Source organism: Protobothrops mucrosquamatus, unplaced genomic scaffold (assembly GCF_001527695.2).
Source record: "Protobothrops mucrosquamatus isolate PMUCROS unplaced genomic scaffold, P.Mucros_1.0 scaffold83, whole genome shotgun sequence".
Taxonomy (NCBI): Eukaryota; Metazoa; Chordata; class Lepidosauria; order Squamata; family Viperidae; genus Protobothrops; species Protobothrops mucrosquamatus.
Window position 1 is genome coordinate 763,590 of NW_015386460.1, and position 16,134 is coordinate 779,723.

The window sequence follows — 16,134 nt, forward strand, 5'->3', positions numbered from 1 at the left end:
ATATGTGTTAAAATCAAATTGGCTTAGGACAGTGGTGGCGAACCTATGGCACACGTGCCAGAGGCGGCACTCAGAGCCCTCTCTGTGGGCACACGTGCCATGCCCCAGAGATGGCAACCGTCCCTCTTCAACCAGCCGCCTGAGGTCCTACATGGCTGGATGCATTCCAGCACAGCTGGTTTCCCTCCCCCCCATCCCATCCCTCCTGGCCTCGCATGCTCTCCTTTTCCTGGGTACGACCCACTGCATCGCCTCCTGAGCTGTCAGCCGGCCGTCCAGCTCAGAGGTGGCTTCTCTGAACTGCTGGCAGCGGGCTGTGGAGCCCCAGAGTGTGCTGATCAAAGGGCCAGCAGGCTGTGGCTGCTGACAGACACTGTCGCCCCCATGTGCTCGCTGGCCTCTGTGTTCGGGGGCCGATGGGGTCAGGCAGTAGCTGTCCCGGCCCCTGCCTTGCCTTGCCCTGCGACAATGGCACTGCTGCCCTGCCTCGGCTTGCTTCACTTCACCCCGGAGGATGAGCCTCCTGCCCATCGCCCCACCTGCCAGAGACCCCCTGGATATCCCCTAACCCTGCCCAGCCCTCACAGGCATCCCTCCCCATGAGAAATATCAAGATGACCATGCCCATCTTGGCCACACCCACCGTCTGCCATGAGCACCAAAGCCACGCCCACCCAGTGGGCCACGCCCACCTGGCACCAGGCAATAAATAAGTGGGTTTTGGGTTGTAGTTTGGCATCGGTTTCTAAAAGGTTCGCTATCACTGGCTTAGGATTATACTTCAAGTGATTTTTTTTTAGGAATGACTCTCCAAGTGAACTAGCTACTTGGCCCATAGTAACTTAATCACTGCCACTACTTTTTTTAGATGAAGTTACTGTTATTTAAGCCAAGCATTCCAACTGGTTGAGATTGCCAGAAGAGCAAGAACCAGAACTTTCTATTTCCCTCAAAACCAAAAGCGGTAAAAGAGAAGTAAACAAACAAACAAAAAGATTCCAACTGATAGAAGACATACTTAGACAAATATCCAGAGTTTCATACCAACCACATTTCCATCTGTATCTTTGAATTCTGAGGATCATACTGAAAAAACTTTGGAAGGAAGGGAAAAAGAATAGGAAACAATTAAAATGTGAGAAAGAGAATCCCGTCCTTTCAACATGCCAGCGTGGGTCCAACAGGATTTCAGATCTCTCTGCAATGGCCACTAGGATCACTCTGTTATGACTGCAGACTTTGAGCTACTCTCTGGGAATAAACCTCTTTGAAGATTATGGGATTTGCATCTGAATCTATAGGACTGTTGTATTACTGACAGAATTTTATTTTGGCAAGACGCTTTGGCAATAAAATCAAGTAATGGTAAAATGTTTACTTTGAATAGCATTTAAATTGCTTAGACACCAAATGCATGTATACTTCATAATCACCTTCACAGAATGTCATATGATATTTTGTTCAGTGGGAGTGGAGTAAACCTTGGGAAAAAAAAGATTCCAAGTTACAATCTGGAAAGGCTATTTAGAAACATATTGGTCTATCATTTAAGAGACATGGGGAAAAAACCATACATTTTGTGAATAATAATACAATAATTTTTATAAGAGAAATGTTTTAAACAGTTCTTATGAGCATACAAAGCTCATATACCAGTGGTGGCGAACCTATGGCATGGGTGCCAGAGGTGGCACTCAGAGCCCTCTCTGGTGGCACGCGCACCATCGCCCCAGTCCAAGGCCTTCAGCTGGGTTTTATAAAACCTTTTCACCTTAGGCCTCCACCCCCGTGTGCCAAAAAAAAAAAAAAGGTTCAATCAATCAGTCAATTTCAACTTCTCACAGAAAAAAAAAAGATCTTGCAAAGTTGGAATTGATTGATTGAACTTTTTAGTCCCACCCAGTCTGCCGTTACCACTGCAGCCACGCCCATCCAATGGGCCACACACACCCCAATTGGCCACACCCAGCCAATTGGCCACACCCAGCCAATGGGACACACACACCCGGCACCCAACGATGCATAAGTGGGTTTTGGGTTGCAGTTTGGTCACTCGGTCTCTAAAAGGTTCGCCATCACTGTCATATACCAATGATAGTGAACCTTTTTTTACTTGGTGTGCAAAAAAATTCAGAAAATGCCTAACTTGACTCTGCTGGATTCTCTCATACACACACACACACACACACACACACACAAACAAAAGAGCAACAATTCTTTATCTCCCTCCCCACACACACACATACCATCTAGACCACACTGAATAGTGGCACTTGGCAGCAATGCTGAGGCTGGAACTTCAGTCTTAGTCCCATCACTGCCAATCAAAAGGCTATCTCATGCTATTCCCCAAGGATTGCAAGCTTTGGAGAACAGTGTGATTGTTTTATGGCCCAGAACTCCTCAGAGTCTGTTATGTGACACTTATTTTCAGGCAGTATTCTCTTTGTGTTGAGAGCCCCCTGCAATCTACCTGAGTGCACACTGCCTTTGTTTTTAAAACAGCTTTGGAGAAAGCTCTTGTGTGACCTCTGCAGCCTCTGAAAAAAAAGAAAAAGCATGGAGGAGGAGATGGAGATGGAGTTGCGCTATATGTAAGAAATAACTATATCTCTATAGAAATTCAGCAAAATAATGATGAAAACCATCTTGAATGTATTTGGATCAATATAAAATGAAAAAAATAACATTGCCATAAGTGCATGCTACAGGCCATCCAATCAGAGGAAATAGATAAACTTTTTGCTAGTCAGTTAACCATGGTATACAGGAAGCACACTACAATAGTAATGAGGGATTTATCTACCCTGACTCCAATGAAGAGACAAACTCTGCACCTAGTTGAAGAACAAATAGATTCTTGACAACCTAGCAAACAACTTTGTCTCTCAAAAGATAGAAAAGGGAACTAGAGGGAAGCCTGGGTTGGGGGACCATGCAATATTGAAATTCAACATATGCAAGCATAAGCAATAGAACAAAATCAAACTAGAGTCCTTGACTTCAAGAGTGCTGATTTCAATAAACTTGGAGAGAGCTTGAGAAGGATTCCATGGATGACAATGCTCAAGAGGAAAAAACAACCCAAGCTTGGGAAACTTTGAAAAGTGAGATTATAAAAGCCCAGTCTAGCACTATTCCAATGAAAAAGAGAAATAAGATATCTCAAAAGAAACCAACATGGCTGCACAAAAATTCTCTAATAAACTGTAAAACAACAAAGACGAGTACAAAAAGTGGAAAGAGGGGCACATAACTTAGGCATAATTATCAGCAAATAGCCCGAACCTACAAAATGAAGTCAGGAAAGCTAAGGCTCAAAATGAACTAAGACTTGCAACAAAAGTAAAAAAAACAACGAAAGCTTCTTTCAGCATGTGAAAAGAAAAAGAAAAAAAGTCAAAGAAACAATTGATTGTTTAAGGGAATGGCAAGAAAGTGACAAGCAGCAGGAAGAAAGCAGAATTGCTTACGGTAATTCATTTTTTGCATTTGTCTTTAAACAAAGGAAAAAAACAGTCCAACCTATAAAAAAATGCAGATTAGGAATACAAGTCAAAATAAGCAAGAAAGGAATAAGAGAACATCTAATTACTCTAGATGAGTTCAAATCACCAGGACAGACGGATTATACCCCAAGGTTCTGATGATATTCGCAAATGTGATCTCAGAACCACTGAAGTGTATCTTTCAAAGATCCTGAAGCATAGAGAAATTACCAGATAACTGGAAAAGTGCTGGTGTAGTTCCCACCTTCAAAAAAAGTGTGTGGGGGGGACAAATCCAGGACACTACAGACTGGCATCAATACCTGGAATTCCAAAATCAGATTCTGGAAAAAAATAATCAAGCAACAAATCTGTGAATGCCTAGAGGCAAATATTCATAACCAGAAGCTAACATGGGTTTCTCAGATCATGCCAGACAAATCTTATTGCATTTTTTGACAAAGTGATAAAATTAGTGAATCAACAAATACTGTGGATATAATTTATTTGGATTTCAGTAAGGCATTTGGTAAAGTAGACCACAACTTACTACTTGATAAGACAGAAAAATGTGGGTTAGACAGCATCACCATCTGATGGATTCATAGCTGGCTGACCAATCACACTCAACATGTAGTTCTTAATAGAACTGCATCTACATGGAGGGAAGTATGTAGTTGGGTGCCCCAAGGCTCTGTCTCAGGCCTGGAACTCTTCAATATCTTTATCAATGATTTAGACGAGAGCATAGAAGGGGATCATATCAAATTTGCAGATGACACCAAGCTGGCAGGAATAGTCAAAACACCAGAAGATAGGCTCAAGATACAGAAGGATCATGACAGACTTGAACACTGGGCCCCATCTAAAAAATGAAATTCAATGGTGAGAAAAATAAGGTTCTAGATTTAGGTAAGAAAAACCAAATGCAAAGGTATAGAATAGGTGGTACCTGGCTTAATAGTAGTAACTGCAAAAGGGATGTTTGAGTCCAAGGCTGCATTTACAAAGGGACAGAATCAAGATTACGTGGAGCGTTAATAGCACTCTAGAATGCCTTGATAAGACCACACTTGGAATATTGGATCCAGTTTTGATCACCATGATTAAAAAGAGATGTTGAGACTCTAGAAAGAGTACAGAGAAGAGCAACAAAGATGATTAAGGAACTGGAGGCTAAAACAGTTTCAGGAATTGGGTATGTCTAGTTTAATGAAAAGAAGGACTACGGGTGACATGATAGCAGTCACATTTTTTACTTTTCCTTTGGAATGGTGTGTAAATGTTGTTTGGCTGGCTGATTTGTGTGAATGCCAAGCTTCCAGGAATTCCATAGTATCTTGGGATTTAGCTTGGTCTAGAATGCTCAGTTTCCCAGCTGAAATTATGGTCGAGTCTGTCTATGTGTTGTGTAATTTCATCATATCTTCTAATTGCTAGCTGGTGTTCACAGATGCTTTCTGCTAGTCTTCTACTTATCTGTCCTACATAGTGGCTGTTATAGTCCTTAAATTATGTGTTGTAGATCAGGGGCCCCAACCCTGGTCCATGGCCCAGTGCCATGCGAGTGGCAGGTGAGCAAGTGAAGCTGCATTTGTGCAAGTAGCGCACACGTGTGAGAAACTATCCCCCTTTCCCCCTCCACCGCTGGTGGTCTGCAGAGCCGGAAAGGTTGGGGACCGTTGTTATAGATAATTCCTGTTATTTTTTCTTGCACTTCTCAGTCTTTTGATTTTACTTATTATATTTTGGAAGGCATTAGTTGGTTTGTGTGCTATGGTAACGCCTTGTAGTTGTAATAGTCTGTTCATAGCTTTTGTTGGTAGTGCTGTAGAAGGTGGAATAATCAGAGACATTTTGATAAAGTATTTATTACAAAGCATTTATATCAGTTATCTAAAACACAGGAATTATTTATTTGTTAAACTGAAATATGGTGCTACAAGTAATATCTCCTACAGTGTTGAATCTAGAGAGTTTGGTAACTATAAAAGCAGAAAGAAACAACACGGGGCTTTACTAAATTAAATATTCTATCATACTTCAAATGTAACTTCAACATTTAAATTAACAAATATAGTAGAATCCCTATATGAATCAATAAAAAATAAGATCAGTTTTGTTAAAATGTAGTGCGATACACAAATAAATAACGGGAAATATTATAGGCCTTTCCATCTTCACAATATCATTTAACTATGTCTCTATTTGAATATGATTCAAATAATGAATCAATAAATGATTAAATAATTATATTGCTTTTAGTATATTCTCTAACAAGTTTATGTTTGTGCAGGTGAATGCTGATGGTTTGTATACTATCATCTAAGTGTTGTTGAACCAGTGCCAAAAACCTTATTTTAAATAGCTATAATGCATTAAAAAAACACTAAAATCTATATGTGAATATATGCACATTTTGTAAAACTCAAATATGCTTCTGAAATGCCTGTTGCTATTTTAGCGTTGAAGAAGACATGATTCAGACATTGTAAATCAGTTTACCTCACCCTGATGTTCTCCAGATAGAGGATAATTCCCAGCCGTCCCAACTTTTAGCCATACTGCTTGGAATAAAAGAGGTGGTAATCCCAACCTATTAATGGAAAAGGCTGCTACATGAAATTAATTATCCAAATATAGGAGATATTTTACAATATACAGTATGGATCTATTTGAATCTCTATTCAAAACATGAATGTTTTCAGGAAAATGTGAAATTGACATATCCTATTGTTCATATAACACTATTTTTCTAAAGGGCCATGTTTTATATATCACCCCATCATTATAAAATTCCCTTTATCTTTTAAATTTCACAACATATATTGGGTATAAAAAAATCTACACACCTCTAATCTACACACCTCTGAGCATTTTTATATGGATCATAAGGTCTAATAATATTATATCATTAACTTATTTAGTCTATAAATTCTACACACAGAAGCTTCTCCTAGTATTGGGGAACATTAGCTACAAGTCTTTCCCAAGCGAATCAATCTCATCAAGTAGGAAGTCCATGTCTTCACGGATCACCTGGGGACTAATGATGACTTGGCGGAAGAAATTAACTTTTCCACGATGAGGTTGATAACCCAGCATCATGCTACCCTTTTTCATCATTCTTTCTTTAATGGTGGGTGCAACCTGAAATATAAAATTGAAATATGCATTCAGAATAATAGTTATCAAAGAAATATTAGCATATGGATTAAGAATCACAAATGAAGAAAGAAGAGGGGAAGCAACCATTTCTGTAGTTTTATGAGAGTTCCACTGAAACTTTCCATTCCAGAGTTGAGACACTTTCACATGAAAATCCAACTTATTGACTGATTGGTCAATTGGTCAATTAATTTCCCACCCATGTATAAACAGTGTTATGTAACAAAACTTTGTATATCCAAAACTAGCTGGTTAAATAAGGAAAGCAACACAATCTGGCCAAAGACCAAAGAAGCCCAATTCCAATTGCATTTCATAATGTATTTCCTATTTATTCTAAATCCTTCAATAAAAAAATTAGGATATTTGATATAAAAAAGAGAAAAGTATAACAAAGTAATTCAAAAATGGCAATACTGAAAAAGCATAGAATGGTATGAGCTTATGGAGAGAAATCAACATGAATCTTTAAATACTCATACTGCACAATTATTAATATAGACAGCTTTCTGTTATCAAACTTACCCATTTTTTTATTTGGTTGACTTCGTTATTTTGAAAGAATGATTCTATAATAAGTAATATATTTTCTGTTGTGCTGCTTTTTTGTCATTAAACCAGAAGTAAACCAAATAATATTAAGTAATCTCTCAATCAGTTAATGTAGTGAGTATAGAACCATTTGAATAATAACAAGAAAAAGAACTGCAAGAATTCCAGACCCAGCAAAGCAAAAATAAGCAAAGTTAATAACAGAGAAAAATAATAATTGTGACCAAATGCACAGAGCTATGGTTTCTTTGAAAGATCAGATGAAAATAATGAACAGGTCAAATATGAATTCTTTGCTCTGCTCTCTGGCATCTTTCATTTTACAAATGTGCAGGTACTTTTTAACTTACAACCATTCGTTTAGTGACTGTTCAAAGTTATGATGGGACTGAAAAAAGTGACTTACAATTGATGTTTACACTTACAACCATTGAAGGATGCCTGAAATCACATGATTGTGATTTGGGTGTTTGGCAATTGTCCTGCATTTTACTATATTCACAGCATCTAGGATCAACATTTGTGACCTTATCAGCCAGCCTCTGATAAGCAAAGTTAATGGGAAAAGTAGCAAGGAAAGTTGCAACTCATGTTCACATATTGCAGTGATGGTGAACCTTTTAGAGACCGAGTGCCCAAAAACTGGCCCCGTCCCCACTCCACCTCCTGCTCCGCCCTGCCTGCCCGCAGGGCCACTCACCGCCTCCAGGGCCTGCTGCAGTTCGCCCAGCAGCACCATGGCAGCCACACCCTCTTCCCACGCCCCGCAGCATCAACTGTGTATGATGGGGCGTGAGGGCAGAGTCTTGTCTACGCTACCTGGCTGCCATGTCCTTGACTGCACTTCTCCGCGTGGGCCACGCTCGGGGGAACCCTTCTCCAGGAGTGCTGCTGGTGAGGAGGGTGTCATGGGGGGAGGCAAGGCTGGGGCAACGGCACGTGTGCCCATAGAGAGGACTCCCAGTGCCGTCTCTGGCACCTGTGCCATAGGTTTGCCACCACTGACATATTGTCTTGCTTAATAATTTCAGCAAAAAAGGTTGTAAAATTGGGTGCAGTCATGTGATGCACACTTAACAACCACACTACTTAACACTAACTTTTCTAGTTCCTATTTTGGATGTAAGTCAGGGAGTACATTTAATCTTCTAATAACAGGTAATATTCAGAATTAGATACTATGTTCAAGCTATGTTCCTCATTCAGAAATCTATTTTAGTCCTACAAATAGTGTGCACATTCCAAGATGTATTTATAACACAATATGGTCTTTCCTAACTACACAATAGAAGAATTCATAGTCCAAATGCATGTGGAAACCATAAGTTCATAAGAGGCCAGCAGTGCAGCTCCATTAAAATTACAGGAAAAAAGTCACCCAAGAGAAGCAAAATCAAACTCTTGTCAGCCTCTGCTGAAAACCATAGCCTGATAAGTAGGTATTTAGAACATAAATACTTGCCATATCTCTTCAACATGCTCTGGGGGGCTTCTTTGTAAAGAACAAATACATTGCTGATTCTGTTTTGCACTCATTTTCTAGGTCTGAAAAAGTCTGCTTCATGATCTCTACTAGAAATAGGATGCTGCCCTATCTGACTTAATAGTGTTATATGTCTCTTGCAACATGTACAAGATACATTTCACTTGATAAAACTTAAATATTAATTTTATATAAATATTAGACATTTATAATATATTTGCAGTTAAACATATGTTTAATACCACCCATTAATGTATAAGGCAACTGCCTTAAAAAAGGCATCTACAAATTTTATTTTAATTTGTCTCTGCCTATTTCTATTTCTCTCTACAGTAACTATATTTTTTATTTAGACTTTTATTAAAGGATGAATGGATATTAATAGTAAAAGTCAGGAGAACGCAAGCATATCATCAAACTGGATGTGCATTTAGAATCACAAATACTGTTCAAGGACCTGGAGGTTCAAGGTTCTACATGGGGAGAAACTGGTTTCAGCTCAACTCGTGAGAAGACAGAATCACTTTGTTTTGGGGCACCAAGACCCAGGTGATGTTTTGTGTCTGATTCTGGATGGGTGGCATTCTTCTGGACTGTGCACAATTTGGGGATTCTGATGGTTTTTACCCAAGCAAGAACCGTAGCTGGGAGGGGGGCACTTTGCAGAGATTTGTCTGGCATGCCATTTGTGCCCTTTCCTGAAACAGGAAGCCTTTGTCATGGTCACCCACGTCTTAATCAGTGCCCATTCAGATTACTGCAATGAGCTCTATATGGGACTTCCCTTGAATTTCTATAACTGATCCAGAATGTGTGGGCATGGACAGTGATGGGTGCTCTTACGTTTACCTATGTAACATCTCTACTGCATATGCTTCATTGGTTCTGTTTCCTTGTGGATGCTGATTATTACCTTTAAAGCCCTATATGGCAAAAGCCAGATTATCTGTGAGATTGCTTCTCCCTAAAATCTAACAATTCTACCTTATTAGATAGGTTAGCAAGCTCCTAGTGTCTTCCCTTAAACATCGCCATTTTATTGGATCTTGCATGAGTGCCTTTTTTATGGCAGCCCTGCCCTATAGAGGACCCATCCCCTTGAAGTTCAGCAGGCCTCTATCCTCCTTACCTTCCAAAAAGCAGTTACTATAATACCTGTTTTTTCCTCCAAGTGCTAGGATAGGTTGAAGTGGCTAAGAGGATTTAATGAAGAACTTTACATGTGAAAGTTAACTTTGGGTGCTGGGTTTTTGTTATTCATGTTGCTTTAATTATTGGAAGAACTTATATTCAATATAAGATGGGTGTATATAAATATTTTAATTATATAAATAAATTTCTAATTCAGGCAATAATGCAAGTAAAAAAAGAAAGATTATGAGTAATGCTGCTATTTCAAGACAGTGAAGAGTCATAATTTTCAGAGGGTACTCTTCATCCCAGAAAAAGACTTATTAAATTCCACAAGCTTCCTTCAGCTTTCTTGGGTATATTTCAAGATGATATGTGCAAGAGTATTAATTTATGTTAATTTGAAAAATGTGTGGCTGGTTGTAATACTTCAGAAAAAAAATAACCTACCTCATGAAAAAAACTCTAATTGCCCAACTTCTTATTTCTGCATATGCCATTGACCTATTTGAGTTGCTCAGCTCTCCACTGACAAAGGTAGGTTCTTAAATATTTTATAACAAAATGTGACATATTAAAAAAAACCTCTAATTTTACAAGGTTTCCCATTGCGAATCACATTAGTATTAAGATTATAAAAAGCAGTTCACAAAAATCTGAAATGGACTAAGTATCTTACCCAATTGTGAGAAAATATTGGCAGATTCCCAAGCTATTTCTTTTGCACAGCATAAGGTTCTTTAAATATATTCTCTACAATAAACAATTTGGATGACTCATCTCTCTTTGCTATTCTTGGGAGTTTCACTTAACCACTAAATAATCTTCACTGGGATACAGTCACTTAACTAAATATTGTCATATAGGCCAGTGTGCCACTTTAAAAATTGAAAACAAAAGTCCCAAATTTCAAATTAATAGAAGATCTATTCAATAGCCCATATACCACAGAAGATTAAAACAAGAAGAAATAAAGGTTAATATTACACCAAAACTTGGCTTTTATTATCACAATTGATAATAACTACCAAAGGCATTATTTTCTGATTTCAAATTGGTGTCCTTTATTTATCTGCTTAAAAAAATCATGTAGATGAGTAAAATACCATGGATATTTTGTCTTTATACTTATTGCAATCGCAGAAGAATATACAGGATTTCTTCTTCTACACTAATTAAAACCAAATTGGGTTCATTTGTTAGCTGTCACCCTGACTAGAACAAATGTAATATCAAATGTTGGCATTCCCAAGCATAATTTTGGTCCTTTTGCCAAGGCAGACTGTAAAAACCCAAACATGTTTTTCTTTTGTCTAGAATTTGTTCTGGCCCCACATTCTTAACCACTAATAAATTATGGCTGTGCATGAACACGAACAGAATTTCCCTTGTGCTGTATCATACAACAAAATGGAAGGATAAATGTGGTTGTCAAATTTCAATTAATCACTTCCACTTTTTCAAAACTACTGTATATTACTAAAAGAAGAAATTGATGTCTGTATTTGCCCAGACAGTGCTATTTAGGAGGTGCGTGTGTGGTCACATTAGGAACTGACAATCATAGTTCCCTAAACAACAGCTTTGATTTAGCAGCCATTATATAGAGTATATCAAATTCCCCATCAAGTGTCTTTCAAGGGCATTTGTGGGAAGTGGGGGTGAGAGAGAATGAGAAAATGTGTGATTTAATTATAGCTTAGATCATTATTTGTGTCAGATATCAAGACACAAATGTTTAAGGATGGTAAGTGCATGATGATGTTGTTGCATGCATGGATATTATGATTCTATTGCAATTTGTTGCAGATGACACTGGTACTTTTTTCTTGATGAGATATTTTGCAGCAAACATTGAGGAAATTTTGTTTAGAATCCTTGGGTTATATATTGTGGGGCATATATTGAACAGAGCATACATATTTAAATAGAATCAAGCTCCTTAATGTCTAGAGACAGATGTTTAAGGTCCAAAAGAACAAAGTTTACTAAAGAGGCTGTCATGCTGTGATAAAACACCTGATGAGGGTGTATTCTTCAGTATCATCAGTCAGAATTAAGATGAATCTCATGTTTTCAAAACCTATGAAGTTAATAGAGAGGTTATCTGACTGGGTGGGTAATGGACTTAGCAAATGTTAATAAACTGAATAATGAGTAGTTTAATTCTTGGTGTTTATTAGAGTTGTGAAAGCATTTCAAATTCAAAATGTTTCAAGCTCAATATGGTACATTTTGAATTCACAATATTTGGTTCCAAAGTTGAGTTACAGAAAATGTTCCAATACTTTTCCAATAGTCCATTACAAGCTCAAAGCACCTGTTCTGAATTCATAACAGAGCCTTTTGAATTAAAATTAGAATGGTTGGAACAGCTTGGAATAGTGTAAAAACGCTTCCAGTAAGGTTGGAAAAAAATGACTTTTGATTCAAAGTAACAGAGCTTTCAGTTGCAATTGCACAGCCCTAGTGCTTCTCCTATTTTAAAGAGGGTTGCATCGTCTCTAAAGCATCAGGCACATAATTAGCTCTTAGATCAAATGTTGCTACCATAGTCACAGATGGCTACAACGGCTGGTCTTTTTTCAGCTTAGGTTGATATGAGAACTCTAATATGAGTTCTGTGGATTATTTCAATGATCAGTTTTTTGAAAAGAGCCAAAATTCTTAAACAGTATTTAGCTTATGGTCTATTTATAGGCAAAATAAGCATTTTTGTGTGGCTCACGATTACATGTATGCATCTTGTACACGTTATTCTATTGTTTATAACTTCAAAGCAGTTTCCAGAAGTTACTCTTTCTGTGACTTGGTGCAAAAACCAGCCAGTCCCAGAGTAGGTAAAGAAGCAGTTTAGTGTCTGCATTATCTATTTTGGGCTGATTACTTTAACATATGAATATGCATATACAGAACAGATTTTTTTTTAATCCAACTATTCATGTGGGATATACTGACCCTAGATATATCTTTCCAAGGGCCTTCCTCAGCTCTGCAACTTGAGATGTCAAGGATGGAGAGCAACATGATGGATTTAGCATCACTATCCAAACACCATTCCTATTGTAAGCTTCATGCAATGTTAATGTACATACAATAAGGGCAGGGCTGGGTTTGTGATGCTGCACCATCTTGCAAATTTTGAATCCCCATAAAAAGATATAAAGTGGGATCCACTACATGGGATCCACTGCTAGCTGCCCAAAATTATGCAAATTAAATAGCTGCCATGTAAATAACATAACATAAATAAATAAAGTCCTTGCAGAAGCCATCTCTCTCCAAATCCCAAACTCTCTTTTGCTATTCTATTAGAAGACAAACCAGGTCACTGACCACCATCTCTTCTAGACTCCTAGAATGCTCTCATAATCTCAATTTGCCTACATCCATTTTCTTGGTAGGGGAATATTTGGCTGCCAAATGAGTCATTATATTTTCTAAGAATGCCTAAGGGGCATTGATAGAAATGCAGATTGTACATAAGATTAAGTCCTTTGTTTTGCAGCAAAGTAACCTTCTATGTATGTATGTGAACAAAAGGTAAAAGGTAAAGAGTCACTGCAGAATTTACTCTAGTTGTTGCCAACTATAAGGGCAGTGCTCATCTCCATTTCAACACCATTGAGCCAGCACTCAAACAGAGATGTATGTGAGTAAAGAAATAAAAAATAATAATATCAGATAGGTTTGAAGTCTGGTAAGAATGAAGGGAAGGTTCTTTGCTGAAATTTTAACAACTGAACAAGGCTAATATTACTGGTTAATTCCATTTCACAACCAAAGGAATCAGTATCTCCATCCCTATCCAACCTCTAGTCAGTTCTTTCCAACTTAAAGTTCTTCAAAATGGTTACTACTAACCATCATAATAGCTAAAATCTCAGGCAGTTTTAGTATAGAAAATAAGATCTAAAATTGAATAATGTTGCTCTATCTATATTATGGTTTCTGAGCCTTGGCAACTTTAAGTCATGTGGACTTCAACTCCCAGAATTAGCAGGTCAGAGAATGGGAATCAGTGTAGCAGATAAATCAACTAAAGCCCTCAAAAACATCCTAAGTAATTCAAAAGACACAGCAACCCCAGAAGAAAAAATAGGAGTCATCTACAAAATAAATGTAAAGACTGCAAAAGCCACTACATAGGACAAACAAGCAAAAGACTAGCAGAATGCATCCATAAACATGAACTAGAAGTCAGAAGACATGATGAAAACCCTTTAATTTCATAACATATGGACAGACTTAATCATAATTTCAACTAGGAAACTATGACCATCCTAGATCAAGCCAAGCCCAAAAATGCTAGAGAATTTCTGGAAGCTGGGCAGTCTGACAAATTGATCATCAATAGACACAATATTTATGTACTGTGCAAAAGAAATGATCAACAAGTCAAAAAGGGAACAAAAACACCAAAACATCTCCCCACCAGCAATCAACACCCAGATGTGCATACAGTAACTCCAAGATCAGACTAACAATCAAGAAATAAACAATATCCCAATCAAGGAACTGCCAAACAAGCCAATGGTAAACAATCGCCCAAGACCACTCCCATCAACATTGACAGGGTAAGTGACTAGAATATAAACTGAGAGCAAACCCATTCCTTACTAGCACTGATAATGTTACCTAGTTTAGGTAATAGAATGTGTGCAAGAAAACCAATCTCTTCATTTCAACCCTGAACTATAAATATTCTCTTTTATTGGTCCCAGTCAGAATGCTGGCTGGAGTATTCTGGAAACTGAAATCCATGCATCTTAAAATTTTCAAGGTTGAGAAACCCTGCTCTATATATTTCAATATGTTGGCTCTTCAAATCAGTGTTTCAGTTACAAGAGGATTGTAGAAAACAAAAAGAACAATCTAAGGCAGACTGCAAATGGATAGAATTCTATATGTAATCATCAGCAGTAATATTTATTGTTGCAGTAAAGGATATTTACTCCCTCTGAACAAAACAAAAAACAAACAGTGTAATCCATTTAATATCATATATTTTATTTTATTTTTTAAAAAAGAAACATAATAAGCACAATTTAGTTGACTCAAGTCTCATCTGTGAAATATGAGGTTAAAACAACGTTCCATGAAAACCGCTTGCTGAGTGATTTCCCGGTCTCAAGGTAGAAATTAAATGGTAGCATGTCATCTCAAAAAGGGTTTTAAAATCCCTCTCATACTTTGTTAGTATCTGGATGAGTTTTTGTTCTTTTCCTCTGGGAAAAAAAATCATAGTGCAATGTAGAAAATGTACATTTAGTTAGAAGTGATACATTATTTGATGACTATCTATTTAAAAAACTGACAAAACCTATTTATTTTACAGAAATATAAACATCCCCTGAGACACTTGGAATGAGTCTCTGTTATTCAAAATTATGATTATCATTACCTAAACCACCATCTGGCATTGTACTCTCCAGATATGAAAAGTAGTTGGGATTAAATAGTTACAAATTATTGTTGTTCTGTTTTGGAAAGATCTAAGAAAACATTAACATATACAGAAATTTAAAATGGTTATTTAGCATGACATTATTGAAATGGCCTTCTAGAAATTTCTAGAATTCTCAAAGCTAAGTAAAACAATCAGAAAAGAATGGATACTTTTTGGCTATGCTAATTCCATTTCACAAACCCAATATTTATATTTTCATAAACCTGGTTCTCCTGTCTTTTTTCTGTATCTCCCTTTTTATTTATTTTTTATTTTTTTAAAATTCGTATCTTACCTTTATTATTTTTACAAACAACATATCCAACAAACAACATATCCAACATATCTAACAGACCTTCTCCTCCAATTTTCTCAACAACTCAGTAAGGTGATTGGGTTGAGAGAGAATGACTGGCCCAAAATCACCAAGCTGGCTTTTATGGCTAAGGTGGGATTTGAATTCATGATCTCCTGTTTTTTAGGCTTGTGCCTTCATCACTCTACTAAACTGGCTCTATTTACAATTGTATCTGTATCAGAACTATAAATGCAAAAACAGGCAAGCCCAATCCTGACATTCTAGTTAGAAAAAACAACACATTCCCTTGCTTTTTTTAAAAAAAAAAAATCTCTGGAAAAAATTAAAAACAGCCCATAATTTATTAATTTTTTTAAAAGCCTGCATTTGGGCATCCTTCATATAGAATGTAATAATCTGCATCCTCTCTCCTCTCCCTCTCCCTGCCATCTCTCTCTCTCTCTCTCTCTCTCTCTCTCTCTCTCTCTCTCTCTCTCTCTCTCTCTCTCTCTCTCTCTCTCTCTCTCTCTCTCTCTCTCTCTCTCTCTCTCTCTCTCTCTCTCTC

At 37.4% G+C, this 16,134-nt stretch overlaps 1 protein-coding gene across 1 annotated transcript in view; it reads right to left on the reverse strand.

Annotated features, from left to right (window-relative positions):
• Positions 1 to 5,361: 5,361 nt before the first annotated feature.
• The window catches only part of GADL1 (glutamate decarboxylase like 1), an 89,794-nt gene continuing 79,021 nt past the window's right edge, over positions 5,362 to 16,134 (reverse strand). Inside the window, exon 16 of the mRNA XM_015812420.1 lies at positions 5,362 to 6,638. Within this exon, the coding sequence (XP_015667906.1) occupies positions 6,465 to 6,638 (174 nt within the window). The 3' untranslated portion in view covers positions 5,362 to 6,464. The remainder of the gene's footprint in view (positions 6,639 to 16,134) is intronic.